A 20,236-nucleotide genomic window follows, 5' to 3' on the forward strand; every position below is an offset into this window, starting at 1 on the left:
AAGACAGCAATGTCACCGTGGACTGTTGACACAATGCATACTGCAGGAAACCACAACAATGGTTGTTTGTCTTGGTGTATTCTTTAGTAAAATGGAGTTTCAGTCATTTAGAAAAAATTCACATTTGTTTTGTTATATCAAAAACTAATAATACTCCCTAAAATGTCATGAATCTGTAATCAGAAGTCCTCAGCTCTCATATCTACCATCCATTATGGAATAAAGCTCCTCATTTATTTTAAATTATGCATCAGTCAGTCCTTTGTCTCTCACATTTCAAAACTGGACACTCTTATGTGGTTGCAAAGTTTAGCTCATTATAAAAACTTTGTTTTTTTTTTTCATTTGTCATATTTTAGAGGGAAAAACACTCGCACACATGGGGGAAAACATACACAAGAAACTACACACCAGTTTTCAGTAAATCAACAGTTTACTCCCACCTCCAGCACGTCACTTGACGGATTCGTAGGCAGTTTATCTTGCCACAGTCACACTGAGTACCACAAACAGGAAATCCCAACATTGTGATCGGGAAATAGATTTTTTACATTTATTTTGCATAACTTTATCTTCCCTTTCGTTCTTCCACTGGCTTCAAGGATTAGTTCACCCACGTCATGTTTTTATATATTTTCTTGCTCCCAGTAGTTTTCTTCTGATAGTATTTTCCACCATAGGTAAAAAAAAATTGGGAAAACCAACCACAGCAAGTTCTGTGGGTTATCCAGACAACTGGTTCTTGGCTCTGGGGCTCTGCAGATATCTCAATATATAATACATTTTGACGTGTTTTTTGGGATTTGGGTAAACCAGCACATCACAAGAGTTCTTTGTCAATCACACAAAATCAATATCTTACTTATCAGTGTAGTATACACGGGTGTTTATAACAAATCCCTGATAAAAAAAAGTGTCCTCAGAATCATTTCTACATATTTACAAACACAAATAATTATTCATTATTGTCTTGTGACAGTAGAGGCCTGCACATGATTCTGCGCCTTCCAAAGCAAAAGTCCATGAATTCATCCGTCATTCTTCACCCTCGTTCAGTAGCATCAGTCTTTTCCTCTGTATGTGATGTTCGTGAAGGTAGACGTGGCTCCTTTGTAGAGAGGATTGTGTCCCTGTTTGGCAAATACAGGTAAAGAGATGTAAGTTAATGTGAGTTTCAGACACAAAATAAATACTTCCAAGGTCTGGGGAATTGTATAATAGAAAATCTACTAACTTCTTTACCTTAACATGATTTACATTTAGACACAGGTATTGAATTGAATGTGCTTTCACCTTCATTACTCAGTGAGCACCTTAAACCTACTGTGATTCTTTGTGGTTTCAGGCCTACGGGATCTGGGTGGCTTTACTACCAGTAAAGGCTAATTAGCGTTAGCTGATTTCAACCCAGCCCTTCCGCTGGCTGCCTTTATTCTGCTGGGAGTAACAGCACGCCACAAAAACATTAAAAAAAAAACATCTTCAGAAAACGAGAGCGACAGGCTGCGTGTGTGGCCTGTTTGTGTGTGTGCGTGTGTGTGTATGAAGGTGTAGGCACCACTGAGAGCGTGTGTGTGCCATGAGTCCAACTCTGTGCCTTGGTTTCTGCCTTGAACATAGTTTTCAAATACAGCCCATCGGAGCATTTACACGCACGCGCCGCCTCGTGCTATGTTCACTGACCGTGTCCCACTTGGCACGAGCGCGTTCTTCCTCAAATTTGGCGAACTCCCGTCTGTCGTGGATGGTGACCAGCAGTTTCCAGATAAGCAGAGCCGCCAAGCCAAGGAACAAGATTGCCCCTGCCACTGACAGAAGCACAACCAAAATGTCTGGACCCTTGGGGCAGTCTGGATGGAGGGAGGAAGAGATAAAGGAAGGAGTAAAGTGCACACAGAGGAAGATAAGCTAGGAGCTGGGCCAGAGGAAGTCTGGTTTCATAAGGCTGTTTCCTCCTTGTCTCCTCCTTCACGCACATGGATTTGATGTTGCAACTGGCTCTTTTGCAAAATGCCAGGACTTTTCAGAGTCAGAAGACACTGTCAGGCTGGTAATATGGCTGTAGTAAGGTCCCTTCTGGCATGAATTACAGGTGTTTTCTTAAGGTTATCAGATTTGTGAAGTGATGGAGTGCAGCATGATGAACAGAAGTTGGACTTTTATATACTAATGAGCAGAGAGGAGGATGGGCTGAAGTGGAAAATAGTAACCTCGCACAGCCAGGCCACAAATCTCCCGTCCCTCAATGCGGTCTGGCAAAACTCAATAGGAATTTGATTTTAAGAGGGCTGTACAATTGATGACTGACAGTTCCCTCTTTCAACGGGCCATTAACATGAAGCCTTCCTACACCAGACTGGAATAACACGACTTGTTGTGCCCTCCCTCATCATTTTTCCCGTCATTAGCTGTTCCGGAAAGCCTTCTCCTACATGAACCGCCAAATATGTTTCTGAATACACTTGAAGGGAGTAATAGGCCATGCACTTTCTGAATCACTCTGCAACGTCTACTTTAAATAGTTGTTTTCAGAAGTTTTCAAGAAGAAGAAAGTCACGTCATCATCTCAAGTGTCTCATAAGTTCACTGGTCGATTGGGCCTCTAGTGTCCAGGCTGAACTGAATCTCAGCAGATGCTTTCTAAACTGAAATCTTGTTGCAAAACTTTGACGTAGACATTATTTTCTCAGTCATTATCTTACAATGGACAATAGGTTCAACCATAGTTGTCTGTGGTTTGAAGTGGGTGGGAGTCAGTTGGAAACATTGGGTGTCACACACTTCGGTATCAGCCATACTTGAGTGAAAATGTGATTACAGTTATCAGCTCAAACCCTCACCCACAGCACCAATGATGAAGATTAGCTGATTATTAAGCTCTCAATAAATAAAAACAACTGTTTTTTCTAACTTAAACAACTTCTAAATTGCAATAACTGTTTTTTTTGGCCTCTTGGGGGCAGCAGAAACAAGCTGGAGACACTTATTATCACCTTAAAGTTGATACCTTGAACTTGTTAGCAAACAGTTGCCTTTTTATATATCCAGCAGACACTGAGCAGCATTAGCATTCATTTAGAGGCATTTCTCTGATATACCTGATATTCACTCTCCTTTTTAGCTCTGTTTTTGGTCTCCACCAACTCCTGAGTGAAACATCTGGCTCTTAAGCAGCTCTAACAACCCATTGTGTCAGGCCCCTGTTGTTAATAGATAAGAGGAGTTATAATCCTCTTATCATGTGCTTGCATTCACATACATAGTGGAGTTGGGTAACAGTGACAGTGCAACCAAGGTGAACTTTTACAGGCGACATCAAAGCTTTACTCCTCTTCCTCTTCTCAGTACTACTTTTCGTCTATTTCCTGCTCCTCAACTGACCCTTTTGATCCCTATAGCCGCTACCATTACAACTTAAATATAGATCATGTCAGGTTGGAGCTGCCAGAGTATTACTATTATTACTATTAACATCATTTGTTAACTCCTAAATGAAAAAAATGTAGTCCACTTTGACTGTTTCATATCCTCCCATCCTGTCTTCTCTTTGGCCTTCGAACACAGCTTCATGTTTCCTTTTTGAAATGTTCTCTATCCCTTTATTTTGCTTACTTAGACTCCTCTCTCCCTCCTCTACTTTCCTCTCAAGGATCTGTAGAGTCAGCGGGTTCCAGGAGGACATGGGCAGCAGTTTACGACCCTCTTTCACACGGCGGGGTGCACTGTGTTCAAGGCAAATTCTGGTGTGCTTCTCTGCTACCCAGTTGTGCCTAAATTAAACACACACATTCATTAAAGGCAGACCCAGGGACAGACTTTCTCTGCGGGCACTGGTGGTCATTAAAGGCCGTTTTACCGCCCCACACTCTTTCTATTTGGCTTCTTAACAAGCAGATGAAGGGCATGCAGCAGGGAAGTGACAACTTGTTCGTGGGTGAAGGAAAAACACGCTGATTTCACAAGGCGAGGAAGTTTTGCTCGAAATAATACAGGCTGGTGATGCATTTGTGGTTGTAGATTTCATCCTAGTTATCTGTTCAGTGCTTGCACTTATGTTCGATCTGTCATCATGGCTTCCCTCATCTCGTCCACATATAAGCGTAACAAAATTTTTAGAAATATGTTGTTTACTATGAGGTATTGTCTTTTTTTTTGGCCACTTGGGGGCAGCAGAACAACCTGTAAACACAACATTGATATACTGTATAATTGTATAATCACTGTAAAAAATGGTTGCAGCTAAAATGTTAGCAAATAATTGAATAATAATTCATTTGGAGATATGTAAGTTCAATAACTACTCCCCTTTTAGCTGTTATATTTGAGTCCTCCACTATGTTCACCAACTAGTTGCTAATTTTGCCTGTTTGCTGTTAGATGTTTATCAGAACTTCTTTTGTTGAAGAAAAAGCCGGAAAAACAAGATTCATGTGAGCAGAAAGAGGCACGAAAACCCAAAACGATGAGCTGAACCACACTGACATTAACACCAACTCCTCTCACATTACACATAGTGATTTAATCCATTATTGAAGTCTAAATTACTGATTAGTGCAGCTTTAAATATTTGTTTATTAGCTCAGGTATTCATGTGGGATGGATCTCTCTTACCTGGCTCTTTGACGACAAACAGGATGGACTTGCCACTGGCGTCCTCATAGTACTGGAAACGCTCCACACAATCATCCTCATCTTTGTAAGTGCAGTTCACAGCGTTTGTATCATGGAGCACTGCATGAGAAAAGAGGAAAATATGTTTTCTCAGTTAGTCAATACATGTATGTCTTTTCTTGTTTTTGGTTTGATGGATACCTCCACAACCAATAGAGCAGCTTTCATGAACTTTCAGACATTATTCACTCACAGTATGTGACTATTTGACACAAGAAATCACACATCCTTTGTCTTACAAATAACAAGTTACATTTATAACAATAAAACACACTATTGCTCGATTCTATACACTCAGGGATTTTGCTGCTATAGTGGAACTTGTTATGTCCACTAACTTATGGTGGCTCAAGTCACCTCGTGTTAGCAAACAGTGGTGGATGTTGCCATGTAATTACTGAGTCAGTTTGCTGACTTTTTAACTTCTCGTGCTACGGTTAGCATGTACCACCAACCTGTAATTGGCACAGTTTGACACAATTGTTGCTGTTCAGGAATAGTTACACTGGATTGGATGGATGGCTTTTCTATATGGTTTACCAACATGCCATTACTTATAACCTGGTGAATTATTACAAAGTGTGCTGTTTTTCTGTTTTTTTCTTCACCAGCTGAGTGTCTCACCTAATTCATCCACAAGCACAATCTCGTCCTTGCAGATTCGAGAGCAGGTGTTGTCCTCAAACAGTTTTCCCCTCTTGAAGTGCTTACACTCCACACACTCCCTTTAAGAACAAAGACATCAATCAAACAGGCCATTTAAAATCTTTTTCTGGACTCTAAATGTGACGGCTGTGTGTGCAGGCTCACTTCTTCATGGTGCAGGCGTCAGGGCAGGTGGGGCACTTGTCACATGTGGCCCCATAGGCACCTGGCTGGGTGCACTCACAGGCCCCGCACACACACTGGCCCCTGCCACTGCACAGCAGACCCAGGTTGGACATGCAGGTGTCAGTACGTCTGGAGCAGTTACAGTTCTCACCCTGCCAGTCTGGCGCACACTGACAGAAGCCACAGTTACAGACGCCATGGCCTGGGAGGGAAGAAGGACAGAGGAGGTGAGAAAACAACAACGATCTGTTCAGTAGGCTCACAATTAGCTTAGCTCTTGGCTTTATTGATGTTATATCAAACTTAGGTATTCAATTCAGGCTGTCAGTGTTCATGACCGGATGGATGTGGGATCTTGACTTTTTTTCTGCACAGAGTTAACATGTGGGGACGAACCCACCAAACTTTTGTTTGTTGAGTTGAAGAGGTTTGACAGAGCTACTGTAACTTTGTTTACTGGTATAATTTCCACAGAAGGAAGGGCGGTACACAAAGAAAACAGCAAAATAGGAAGTGAATAAACAATAAAGGAGGACAATAGGACCGAGGGAAATTCTGTGTGTAAACGAGGGTGTGGCGGGAGTTGGGAAAGAGGGAGGAAAAAGGCTGGAGTGCTTAGCGGTTGACATGATTGTAATTTCAATTGTTGTCTGAAACAAGCTAAGTTTGGCAGGCTAATATGAATTTGTACTTGGTAACATGATAAGCAAGCGTGAACAGACAGTTTTCTCTCAAGCAGTTTGCTTGAGAATTGTAGCATTTTACATACACTTTCCTCAAAATTCAGCCTGACGCATTGGGGGTATCTTTGGAAATTTGGGGAATTTAAAATAGAGTTCTGTGGGCTTGAACAATGTCTGGCTGGTCAGCATGAGTTTGTAATGACTGGCCACTGCTTGTTAAGTTGTTATGAGTGAATTTACCACAAGCCTCTGTCATGCTTTTCTGTATTTTCCTGTTGCCATGCCATGTTTTAAATCTCTCAAAAGAAATCGCTCTCTGTCTTGAGGAATATCGACTACCTTTGGTTTTCCTTTAAACTCTTACACATTCAACAACCATGCTGGCTAAAATCAAGCTAGTATTACATGGTACCAGGTTTCAATCCAACCATTAACTGTGCTCACACTCATTCCAAACATTACAAGTAAAAATTTACAAGATGAAAAATAAGTGTTATGTCTCACTGAGACACTTTGTAGCTCTGGAAGTCTGGAGCTTTTGGCTTTTGATCTCAAACACTGGAAAGCAGAAGTGGTTAGTCATGCTTCTGCAACTGTTACAGACCAAAAAGCCATTTCATTGTGTGCCCTGTGGTGTCTGGAGGGCTTTTATTTTTGGCTGCATGATTCAGTGTGTGTGTTGGTGAATTTGTGTGCATTGGTTTGTTGTTATTCTGTGGATCTATGTGTGTGTGATGTGTGCGGGTACATGCCAATAAGAGAGTGACAATGCAGAAAACATTGTGGCCTATCGCTGCAAAACAATGCCCAGATAAACAATGTGACAGGAAGCTGCTCGGAGCAGCCTGACTGGATAAAAGATGAACCATGAACAAACCGCCAATACCACTTGACCACAGGACCGCTGGCTTTTAATTAGACCATCTGTGGGGGAAGAACATAAGACGATGGCCCTCACACTGAATAAGGTATTTCAAGACAACAGCAGACCATGCTTTACACACACCAGCACACAGAACATTTCCCACTTGGCCCCTTTCTTACCAAACATGGGTTTATTTTTAGCCTCATTACACCACTCCAGCCAATGAGTAAGCTTAAAGGTATTTTCATGTTAATCTATGGGCTTTGGGGAATACAGCAAAACATTTCTGTGTGAGAGCAGCAGGGAGGGGGTTGAGTGATATATGAGATCTGATGGAGTGATGGTCAAGGCTAAAGAGCAGCCAGTGCCAAAAACTGGCTTTATGCAATTAAAGATGCTCAATTACATTAAAAAAACGAGCAATCTCTGAGTCAATTTTGTCCTTTGTGTCTCCTGTCTTCCTCTGGCATCTTATCAGAATTGTTCAACATTTAGAATTAAGTGCACTTAGTTAGATGAACACACAATACAGCTATCATGTGTGTTCCTTAAGCATGGATGCACTTCGGAGGCGATCAGCTTAGCTAGCATGAAGACTAGCTAGCCTCGCTCTCCTTGAAGTTGTCATTTTTACTTTTCTGTTTGCGTGTAGATGAAAACAAAGGAGATGTGGTGTGTTCATAAGTTGGTTTTTGGAGGTGTTGACAGCATTGTGTGTGACCTTTGGACAGAGCTAGCTGTTTCCCTCTGCTTCTTTAAACTAAGCTAAGCTAGCTGCATCCATGCAAAGTGTGCTGAACCTAAATTAGCTTCTTTTGTTGTGTATTTGTAATTGTTCATTAGGCTACTAAAGCAAACGGTGTGCATCTCCTTTAAAAGTGTTAATATTGTTAATGTTGGATTTTAAAGATGCATTAACTGCCACTGATGGTAGCTTTGCAGGCATGTTGGCAGCAGTCTGTGGACACATCTGTAGTGCTTTTTGCTGAGTAGCAGAGATCGTAGCTGTCAGAGAGCCCCAATATTTCCAACCACAACTCAAGAGGCTGACGTGGACAGTTTTCCCCACTTGTACTGCTCATAATTAGGGTCTGAATGATATGACCTGACTGGATGATATGAATGTGGTAAATCATTTCCAATTTATCAAACTGTCCCTTTTGATTTCTTTACTGATTTTGACTCAAGAACTGTTGTGAAAGTCTCTTCTATGGGATGCTGAATCTGAGGACAAGTAATCCCCCTGATCTTCTGCTTTAGTAGACTTAGAAATATCTAACTTCTGTCAGTGCTGAGAGCAAATCAACTTCTATTAGAAAAAGACTGAATGCATGGTTATGTATGGTCTAACACCTATTTTACACATCTGATCTCACACTGAAAAGTCGCTCATAAGATCTCAATTACAGCCATCCTCAGGGTAACATCATGTGTTCTGACTTGATGACATACTGTCTCTTTTAAAACACTACAAGAAGAGGAGGATCACAAGCCTCTGAGTCAAAGCTCTTAACTATTACCAAACACACACTCATTCTCACTGTTTGAAGATCTCGACCACAACAGAGAACCATTGAGAAACATGAGAATCCCCTCTGACCGGAGAAAGCTACCGTCAAACTCGAAAAAGCTTTCTTTGTGCATGAATCCTGTTGAACTCGGTGGAACAAAAGCTTGGCCTGGCTGACACAAACATACAACCTGAGCTTACACTCACACACGCTGCACACAGCGCACCGTATGTTTATTGTGAATGGAGCCCATGTCCTGGGCAGAAGGGAGAGTTGTTATTGTATGTAATTCTTCCCAGATGAGGTGGGTGGCAAGTCATTGCAAGTGCGGTGAAGGGGAGTGCTAACCCCGATGGCAAAGTTACATACGCTCTCTGAAACGTCACCACAGACACACAATGTTTCATCATTTCAAGCTCATCACTATTTAATCACATCCATATTATGTGGTGCTTGATGTGAAAATGATGTTAAAGGAATAGTTTAACACTTGGTTCTTGCCATGAGTTACATGAGATTTTAGCTTGAGGTTAACTCAGCTTAGCTTAGCTTAGCATATACAACTGTAAAGGGGGAAATGGCTATGTTTGGTTGACTGTTGGACTCTTGGCTGGGTGCAGTGTCTTCCTGGAGCCTCTGCGGTTTGCGTAGCTGGCAACATTGCACTGATGATAACACTCCAGGAAGTCACTGCGTCCGGCCAAAAAATAGTCCGCTGTTAACCACAACATGTCATTTTCACACTTCAGCTTTTGTGCAAATTAAACAAACAAGATATAGACAATGTTTTAATTGGGGCACTTTAGAGGTTGGTCCGTGGATTTTATCACTTTCGGGCAGTGTTAAGCTTTTGTACAGTGCTAACTTAAGCTAACTGGCAACATGTTTAACAGAGTCATTAGAATCCTCTTATTAAACACAGTATGGAAGTGAATCCACATATTTCCCAAAAATGTTCCACTATTCTTTTAAAAAGTCAGTTTCTTCTGCTGTTTTCTAACCGAATCAACAGAAATACATTTAATAAATAATGATTTAAATTATATAAAATTAAGAGAAGCAGCAAATATTCACATTTAAGAAGTGGTAACCCATGAAAGTCTGCCATGTTAGCTTGCTAAACTGTTGAATGATTAATACATCATCAAAATTGAATAAATGATTAAATGATTAATTTTTTGCCTGACGATCTTGCTTTTGATAATTTGAGCGATTTTGTAAAAACAAAAAAAGCCCAAATTCTCTTGTTCTAGCTTCTCTAATGTACAACTGTAAACTGAACATCTGGTTTAGATTGCTGCTTGGACAAAACAACGTTTTAAGACGCAACCTTGGACTCAGTGGCAGATTAATCAATAATGAAAATAATCACCAGTTGCCGGGTTAGTTGTCAATCTGCAATCTATTAATCATCTTTCTCTTTCAGCCACATTCCTTCATCTTTAGACGCTCGTGCAGAAGAAGAAATTTGAACATCTTTCTCATGTTAGTTCTTAAGCTCTTACCTGAGCACAGTTCCCCCTTGTAGCGCAGGCAGTTGAAGTCGTCACACTCGCACAGCTTTCCCCACACCTTTCCAAAGTCACTGCTGTGGCACACACACTGGCCGCACACGCAGTCTCCGCGGCCGCTGCAGATGGCAGACTGAGGCCCTCCAGAGCCTGCGGGTCCGCTGCAGCGGTCCTGCTCTGTGGGGTTATAGTCGCCCTCTGCACACTCGCAGTGCGGCCCTAAGCGCCCTGGGTGGCACAGGCACATGCCGCACTCGTATGTGCCATTGCCGTGGTTACATTTGGGGCTATTGGGCTGGGCTTTGGTCTGGCACTTGCAGTCGCACTCGAAGGTGACGGTGATGGAGAGGGAGTCCTTGAAGCCCACAGGTTTAATGATGAAGCTTTTCTTCTTTTGTTTGGGGCAACCGCGAGCCCTGGCCTCCACGCTGAAAGAGACCTGGATAAGAGGATGGACTTTAAATTATAATATGTCAAATTTTGGTTCAAAGATCTTTAAAGCCCTGCCTTTCTCAATGTTTTTCAGGAAAAAGACCTGTGGAAAGACTAACAAAGAAAATGAAGCTTGTCTTAGTTTGGGGAAAGAGAAATAACTTGCATTCAGAAGGTGTACAGATGTATTTCTCTCTTTAAAAAGCAGAATATGTGTAAGAATATTTCCCTTCATGACATTTTGTGAGTTTATTTTCTTTATTTATTAGACTAATAATCACTCGCTCACACACATTTCCCAGCTGAAACAACGCCCAGCCCTACTATCTACACACTCTTACACACACACACTGTAAAACCGATCATGCTTCTGTAACACCCTGGTACTGATTACATAACATGTGACAGCACTTAAATGGTTCAGTTTATGTTCATTTAATAATGTCTGAATTGTGAGCGTTGTGTCATCACTGTCGGTTCAAACAACACAAAGACGTGACACGGGGAATGCCTGCATGTGTACTCAGTCAAAGTAATTGTTCATTCAGCATTGCATCCAAATCTGGTGAATGTCCAAAAGTGGGCAGTTACTACATCTGGAGACAAAGCCATATATGGCAAAAATAAGAGGAGCTGAGGCAGAGAGAAACAAGTGAGAGGAGGCCAAAAAAATGTCACCTGGAGTGAGGAGAGAACGGGGAAAAGAGCCAAAGTAGCTGTGATAAAGAAAAAATGCAAATAAAGGAATGAGGAGAACTCAGAAGCAGATGATTTTGCTGTAAGTGGAGCTGGCAGGAGAAGCTTAGAAAGACAAGAAAACATCAGCGAAGAAAGACAAAATCAGAGACAGCACTCTTTTCCATCATCTGCTCATTGACACCAAGAGGAAATGGGGAAAATCCTAATTTAAAGATACGATAGGAGCAAGAAGGGAAATGGAAAGAGGCCATAAAGGTGGAAAATAGTATATGGAACTAACATGTTATTTTTGCAATCAAGACATGATAACAGCCACTGGTCCCTTGGTATTTCTAATCCCTAGAGGTGAGGCTGAGGGTGAAAAAGTTGGCATGAGAGCTGATAATATTGTTGTCTTGCAATACAAACTGAAATCATACTGTGTAAATACAGTAAAACATTTAGCTTATTGCCTCCTTAAACCTCATTTTCTTTAAAAAAGCATCTGCTCAGTGGAATGGCATTATTGTACCTATTTTCATTTTCTTTATACCTGTGCAGCAATCTGCCTTTTCCAATCTTGATAATATTTTCAAGAAAATTCCTGTAACAAAGAAACTACGCTGGGAACAAGACGATTTATCTCATCAATGTTTTTTCCCTTATGTAAAGTAATAATAAGAGGAGAAGGTTTCTTGCCATGTATCGCTGTTAAAATAAAGAGTAAACACAATGAAACAAGTGAGAGGGTGATGTTAACCTTATTAAAAATGGACACAACTGTATCACAGCCAGTTCACAAAATTGGTTTTGGGTCCTTGGACAAAAATAATAGCACATTAATGAATTATTTTCTCTAAACAATTTTACCTTTGTTGCATGAAATACTAGATTTTTTTAAGGTCACAAGCCAACAAAAAGGGGGGACATGGACTGACCGTGTCTCCTATCTTGAGACCAGAGCAGGATTTGAGGCCGGGGATGAGCTCTCCATTAAGACAGGTGGCGTTGAAGGATAAGGAGAGCTCCTCCGGGACGCCTTGAAGCTCCAGCTCCACCTTGGAACGGATTTTCTGGCAACAGCAATGAAGGAAAACAGTCGGAGAGACATACACATGGAGGGATGAGCATACAGACTTCTGTCACAGGGCCAAAGTCACGTCAGGTGTCCACATGCTCAGCTGATCAGTTAGTTCAAATCTGACGTCAATTGGTCACACCGCCGACTGTCAGCGTGCATTACACTTAATTTCCCGCTCTAATTGCATGTAAGCCTACAGATTAATTTGGCTGTTCAGACATACGAGTGCACACATAAACACACAAGCTGGTACGCAAGTGACAGAGTTACAGACAGGATTCAAGCTAAAATGAATCTTCAGCTCATTCACCTGTTTCCTGCATAATAAACAATGAAACACAGCCAGGAGTCTCCTACATTTGGTCAGTTTCACACCTCAACCACTCTGTGGAATTTCTACTAAGACTTTGGCTCGACTGTGTGTGTGACTCAGACGCTGTGGGTGTGTGTCAGCAAACACTTGTCATCCCCTGAAACACTGTCTAGTCAGAGGTAGGTGTGTGTGTGTGTGTGTGTGTGTGTGTGTGTGTGTGTGTGTGTGTGTAACACGTACAGCGTAGGCCTTCAGGATGAGCTGAATAACATTGCCTGAGTCGTTGGACAGTGTTCCTACTGTGGTGCCAGGAATCAGCTCGCTGTAGTTCTACAAGACAGAGAGACAGACAGTCTGGGAAACTATTTATAAATCATTAATAAGGACTGATGTCTCATTAATTACTAATATATATCAAGTACAGCCCTCAGCATGAGCTCAACATTGCAAAACATGGTTAAAATGTCACATAATGCCTCTTTGAACTGGTCAAAAACATAAAACCTGTTCACGCCACATAAACAAATAATTATGAATAACGATAATTATGGCATTGTTTGTCAATACAATGTTTTACCGCAAATTACATTACTAGTTCCAGATGATATGATAATAGATTTTATGAATTAAGCTGCTTTGTTCCTTCGTTACCCAGTTAAAACGAGCAGTTAATGACAGGAAAAGTCCAAAAAAAAAAAGGTTTACAACAGATGGTTTCATGGTATGAGATAGTTGTGAGAGTTGTACCAAACATTTGATGCCATATGGTCTGCAAATAATTGTGGGGAAACACCCTAAAAAGCAGAAGTGTGTCACACTCATGTTCTCGACCTGTTTTCCTTTATTAACAATGACAGTTTCTACAGTCTCTAATTCTCTCATGTTCCTGAGAGTATTCCTTTTCACAGTTAGCTGGAACAGTGTTTATAGTTTGGGGAAAACTGGGTTTGTGTCTTGCTGAGTCTGAACTGTGTATAATAGTGATTAATTGGAGTTTGCATTCTTCCAATGTAGGATCCAAGAATCTCTGTTTGAAACCAATGAGGTTTGGAGGACTAAAACGCTGCAGTATGTTCAAGACGAGATGATTACTGACTGGGATTTGTCACGTTCTCAGTTTCAGCTGAAGAGCATTTGCTTGATTTGCTTTTTTGGACAGAGCTCGAACAGAATAAAAAGCTGTGAATGTGCTCAGAGTGAGGCGCAGAGCTCCTGACCTGGTAGAGAGGAACCACGGGGTTGGTGACAGCAAAGATGAGGTTGATGTTATTCTCCGACATCTTCTCTGTGATCAGAGCTAAAGATGGGTAATCCTGTGAGGCCAAATGAGACAGTGCCGTTAGCAACATGCTAACAAAAACTGAGAATTGTTCCTTTTATTTCAACAAAGTCTTTCATTGTCTCTGTTTTTCTCTCATGCTGTTACTGTCTACTGTCTGTGCACCAAACACACCCTTACAATACACACTCACCATGGTGGTAGACATGCTGTACATATTATCAGAGTTGAGGTGGCACTGTCCATCGTTGGGCTGCACGATTCCAGCCAGACGACCATCCAGAGCCACGTGAGTCTTGGCATCCGAGGTGAAGATCAGAAGGTGGGACGCATCGGGGCGCCAACCGATCTGCTCCTAGTTCCCATCGTAACAGTGAGAGGAAGGACGGTCAAACAATCCATTCAGCGTTTGAAGGCAAAGCTCTTTCTGATTAACTTAAATACTGGTTTGAATTGTATCATTTAGCTCTTCTTCGGGAAATGCAGAGATGTTTACGTGTGTTTGTGACAGAAGACAAAAACACTGTAAAACAAAATCAGACTGCGAGCGTGTGCACGTGTGATGTGTGCACACGTGCAGTCTGTCTCTCCACCTTGCACACAGCAGCCTGGATGATGGCATCAAAGCCTCCCTCAGGGGCATCTCGGTTCCTGGACACCATCTGCTTCTTCACTTCCTCTGTGAAGCGGCCCACCTCCTCCGTCAGGGACAGAACGTGTTTGTAGCCAAACTGGGGCAGGCAGGTGGTGTTAATGCTGTCAATGAAGCAGACATCAGCTGATCAGAGTTCATCTGATGACCTGTTGATATGCTATTGGTCAAAATGTTCAATTGTTAAATGAAAATTATCAGGCTAATTGGGTTTATGTGTTTAAAAATGTATTTCAGTGAAAGACATCTAAAATAATTTTAGAATTATGTACTTTCCAGCTTAGTTTTGTGGCTATTTTTAATTTTTTTATGTGTGCAATTAACTATAATTATTAGACCTAACTGCATTCACTCTTAAGCTGCAGGCCTGGTGACATGTTGACATGACAGCTCGTTATTTTACTGTATTTTACTGAGTTGTTCTTCCTGCTGTGACATTTAAGAACAAGCCTGAGAGTCTACAGCCACACTAGCACCTCTGTGAGGATGCACAGCTGCACTTTGAACTAAACGCTACTAAATAGTGTCGTCCTGCTAACATGTTAACAATCACAGCGCTTACATCCTGCTGTTAGGTATAATTATTTCAGGCAATCCATCCAATAGTGATGGAGACACCTCAAATGTCAACCTCATGGTGGCGCCAGAGGAAGAGCCAGAGGAACACCAGGAAGTTATTGGGATTCATCCTCTGGGCACCATGAACATCTGTCCAAAATTCAGCAGATGTTGAGACACTTCAGAATGGACCAAAGAGGTGGATCAATGATCAGACCAGTTCATCAGTAACTTCCACTGTTCGGAACAGCTGTTAGTTTCCCAGATTTTACACTGGGTTAAAAATGGTTCCTCTGCGCTGCCGGCGGCGCCCTGTTTCTGTCTGTATTGTACCCTACCAGCATGAAACTCTCCCCTTGTCTTATCTTTTATCCAGACATTCCTGGAGTCTGGATCTCTGCAGACTGTGTGTAAGCGGGAAAGCAAAAGACCCCGAGAGACCTTAAACCACCAAGTCAACATCTTTGGGAGCCTTTGGGTGGGGTTACGGCAGTTTGCATTGGGACGCTCATATTCTGCGGGCAGATTACCGGCGGCTGATTCAGTGCAGCTGACCAAGCACCGGGGAGCCACTGTAAGCCTTTAACAAGTGCTGTGACTCTGAGCCTGCTTGCATTTTTACTGTGCAATGCTGTGTTTAATGGTGTCCTCACAAAAATGACATCATGTGCATAATGAAGCTACTTCCCACATGCAGACACAAACAACTGCTGAAATCAACACCAGTAGGTAGGTATCAGGAATGTAAAACATTGTTAGAATGCAACCACTAAAATACACTTTCCATTACAAAGAGGTCTGGATTGAGTTTAGGTACTTATTTACAGACATGGAAGCAGGTTAAGGAGGCTAACCTTGAAGTTCTTGTCGTCATTAAGTGTGAGTAACTTTTTTAGGACGAGCTCCACATTTTGGGAGCATGCTTAGTCGCGTTCTTACTGTGAAGTAGATGAGAAGACCACTCTTACATCTGTATGTTTAATATGACTGATGGAGACATTATTTTGGCATAAAGATTGGAAATAGATGGAAGCAGCTCATCTTCCTCTGTCTAAAGGTCGTAAACTGTGCCTACACACACCACTAAAGCTCAGTCATTAACATGTTTGTCCCGTTTGCTTAATCCACACAAAAGCTGAAGTGTAAAAACAACATTTGTGGTTTTTGCATTATGCTAAGACAAGCTAACCGTCTCCTGGCTGTAATTTAACAAACAGTTCCCAAAATGTCAAACTATTCCTTTTAAAAGAGCAAACTTAAAAAGACATATGACTATCCCTTGACAGAGGAAATAATCACTAATTATCATAGAACTGTTGCTCTGTCTTAAGTTTGACAATACTTTTATCCCATCTGGATTAAACCAGCTCAGCATTAGCTGTACCGATAATGGCAGTACCATATACATTATTGCCCGCATTTTCATCCAATATGGTTGAATAACATGCTGTTGATATAATCACTGCAAGGGGACAGCATGATATCAATCTACAATGGCGTAAATACTGTATGGAGCCAGTAGCCCTCTTCTTTTACCTGTAGCAGGGGTTCTTCACAGCCTCTTTTGGGGAGATGTACATGTACGGCGAGAGCGGCTTGTCCACAAAAGCCCCGAAGCCCATGCGGAGGTTGCTGGTGGTGCGGTTCATGGCCTCGGCCAGCCCTTTGCCCAGTGTCCTCAGGCGGAAGAGGTCATCGTTCATGGAGTAGGAGAGATCCATGAGGTAGTAGAGATCCACAGGGTAGTCCTCTACCTGACGCACCTTCACCGTGAAGCGCTTAGCATCATCTGGAGAATGGAATACAGGAATTAGTAGTTTTACTTGGTGTTACTGGTTTAGGTCTCCTCATTCATTCTTCATTATTACACACGGATCTCAGCAACACACAAGAGGCCGCGTTGACTCAGCCTGGGATAAACAACACAGAGAAAACCACCTGACACAAACCACAAACTCAGAGGGTAGACCCCACCTGGCCTGAGGGTGATGTGTAATTTCTGGGGCTTGATCTGAGTGACGTCTTGTGTGGCCCCCGCTGCCTTGTTGCTGAGGGGCCGGTCCTCGATCACCTGCAGTTTGCTGCTTGGAGACTCCAGAGCTGACGGAGCACAGCCCGCTGCCACCAGGTTACTCTTCAGATCGCAGCGGGAGGAAGTGGCAACCCCCTGGCCGAAGTCCTGACAGGAGAGGCAGGGCGTTTTAGACAGAAAAACAGCTTCCAGCAGGCTCCTGGCTGGTGTGGAAGCACTTTAGTTTGTTAGAAAATGCAGAGAAATATTCAGATTTACAGAATCCCCATCTGTTACCAAGCTGTGTTGAGAGAAAAGGGCATATTGGATTCATTTGAAGGCTAAATTGTAGCTGGGATGAAAATGCCCAGAGACGACCCAGAATGTCATGCTTTCTATTTAAAAAAAAAATCTCCTGGAATGACTTCTCTCCAACAAACAGTGGACTTAAAGGCAAATAAATCAATGTCCTGAGCACCGTCTGATAGTTCAACCAGTGCGTCTGAACAAGAAGAAGTCTCAATAAAGCAATAAACCAGAGCGCTCAGGCTGAAGTCATCCTGGGAAAATTTTACACTTGAGTGAAAGGTTGAGCATGTTGACTCCCAGAGTTTTACAATATTGAATCATGACGCTCATTAGTTTGAACCAGAAAATATGACTACATCCTGATGCAGTCACACAAGGTCATGCACTGTGTCTGAAGTGCCAGGAACCAAACCCAAACAGAATGCACAGAGTACACGGAGCAAAGGGTAGATTTGGCTTTAAAAAGGCAAATTCAGTCACACCTGAACTTGTTTGGTTCAGTATACCCATCTACATTCATTCTTCTCAACCAGATTACTTGGCTGATTGGGGATCTGTACCACCCTGCGCCTGGCAGAAAGCTCATTGCCTAAATGAAGTGAAGTGGAAAAAGAACCCACCTCCTGGAAGCACCACGCACAGCTCGGGTGCACAGCCAGACACTGCTTGCATGTGCTTGCTCCTCTGGAGGTGCACACGTTTGAACCTGGAACCAAAAGAGGAGTTATTTCTCCAAAAGTACAGTTAAAATCTATTGTTACTGTTCACCTTATAACAGCTTGATAATAGTATCTTTTGGATGAAGACATTGGAGTAAAAAGATGAAGACCAAGGAGAACAACATTAAAATACAGAGTTAGATTTTAAAAATTTGACTATTTTGGCCCCATCTGAGAAGTTTTCAGATGTTCGATATACACTTAAAACTTTTTGTATAGACATGATGCATCCTTGTGCATTACCTCACTGTTATAGCTGTCTTTATTATTCCTCAAATGCAAGACAAACCTTACCAGTTATTGAAAAATACCGCAAACTGAACATGTTACCAGGACAGGCATGTTGAGAACATCATTTTAAAGTCTTAGTGGAGCTGAAAACTTGCCTCAAGAATGCAGAAAATGCATCATGAGTCTTCCTCGGCAACATACTCTGGGCTACCCGGGCCAAACACGAAAACAGCAGAAGAAAAAAAAATTCAATTTACCGCAAGCTCCTGTTATTCCAACAACGATCAGGATCCATAAAGTCCTCTGCGCCGGGAGAGCACCCATCCTGGTGCGGGCTCTCTGTGAGGACGGAGCCTGCCAACGAGCTCTGTGTTAAGCACAAGTAGAGAAGAAAAACTTTCCTCATCTGAATTCAACTCCAAATAGAGTCAAACGTCCTAAAGCCACCCCCTGCTCCGCATCCACAGCTCTCATTATCATACTATTAAACGGAGTGGGCGGGAGGAGCGCAGCATCCAAAGCTGTGAGGTGCTGTTTAGTGTGGAGGGCAGATATGAACACACGTGACTCAGTGAGGCAGCTGACATGTTGTTCTGTGCTCTGTTCAAAAGTCTGTTTTACTGATAATCGCATGGGATGTGATGCAAAATATCATAAAAATATCGATATAAGCGCAATTTAATTGAAAGAGGAAAAAACAGATTATGGAAAAATGAATGCACACAGTGGAAAAAAATTGTTAATATGGGCTGAAACACTGAATTAAAGTACTGCACGATGCAAATAAACAGGATTAATAAAGTTCGTATTAACTGTATTCAAGTCTGTGCTAGGTTTGCATTGGTATACACTGCCCACTAGTGGACGTAAGCTGTAAAGACCAGGGTCTCCAACACTCCTTTAGCTGCAGGGTGCAGCAGAAAGAAAAAGGCTTTTTCCTACATTAATGCAACAAATGATGGAATAATGACTAAGAAATGTGTTGAAAAGTGTAACTTGGTCTAATATTCCAGCAGTTCAAGAGTTCAACAAAACTGTTAAGGTTGTTCTCATTAAATATACATCTGGTTGTTGTTTGTAATAAAATGGGTGCTTTTGGAAGCGCACAGGCGCTCTGTTGGCCAAAGTCTGACACAAATTCTCTTATTTCTCTCTGCTGCTGGTGGAAGACATATTCAGATATTTTACTTAAGTAAAAGTAGAAATTCCACAACAGTAAAATACTCTAAAAAAATCTTGTCCAAATCTTAATTACTATCAGAAAAATGTCCTTAAATCATGAAAAGTCAAAGTATTCATTATGCAGAATGGCCCCTTCCTGAGTGTTATATTCTTGTCTTTATGTTATATATTAATGTGTAAACAGCACTTCAGTGTTGTAGAGGGTTAAAGTGGAAATGATTTATCTATCATATACTGTTGTACTGTTAATGTATAAAAATACATCATGTTTTTCAAATGATCATGTGTATTGTACATAAAATCTTAATCCATAGTGTAACTGGTGCATATAGTTCTCAGACAAATGTAGTCCAATAACAGTACAACCATTCACCCTGAAACCACAGTCGGCCTAATTCCACCTCTTTGCCTTGAAGAACGGCACATCTGATTCATGCACATGCCAGTTTTGGTGACATGAACCCTTCAACCAGGTGAAAACTTTTTTGTTTATGCACAGTACAAGCCATATTTTCCTTAAAATAAGTACTAGTCTGAATCACAATGGCTTGGCTACACAGGTGCCTGATTCTATAGGTTTATGTGTGATAACTGATAAATAATTAATAGTTTTTAGAACGATGTTATCCGGAATCACCCTGCATAACTCGGCTTCAGGGCTGTAGTACCATTTACATCCACCAGATGTCACTTTCCTACAACATGTGGCCTCTAGAGCC

General features: G+C 41.8%; 1 protein-coding gene across 1 annotated transcript; it reads right to left on the reverse strand.

Annotated features, from left to right (window-relative positions):
• Positions 1–418: 418 nt before the first annotated feature.
• Positions 419–18,731, reverse strand: itgb3b (integrin beta 3b). The gene is made up of 15 exons (XM_076760729.1): positions 18,593–18,731; positions 18,006–18,091; positions 17,040–17,244; positions 16,602–16,854; positions 14,449–14,611; positions 14,049–14,210; positions 13,794–13,889; positions 12,817–12,906; positions 12,121–12,255; positions 10,067–10,511; positions 5,482–5,704; positions 5,296–5,396; positions 4,612–4,731; positions 1,684–1,850; positions 419–1,130 (listed from the first exon to the last, which is right to left on the reverse strand). Exons 1-15 carry the CDS (start codon positions 18,657–18,659, stop codon positions 1,062–1,064), a joined length of 2,382 nt encoding a protein of 793 aa, XP_076616844.1. The 5' UTR covers positions 18,660–18,731; the 3' UTR covers positions 419–1,061.
• Positions 18,732–20,236: the final 1,505 nt, after the last annotated feature.

The sequence above is a fragment of the Chaetodon auriga genome, chromosome 20 (assembly GCF_051107435.1).
Source record: "Chaetodon auriga isolate fChaAug3 chromosome 20, fChaAug3.hap1, whole genome shotgun sequence".
Classification (NCBI taxonomy): domain Eukaryota; kingdom Metazoa; phylum Chordata; class Actinopteri; order Chaetodontiformes; family Chaetodontidae; genus Chaetodon; species Chaetodon auriga.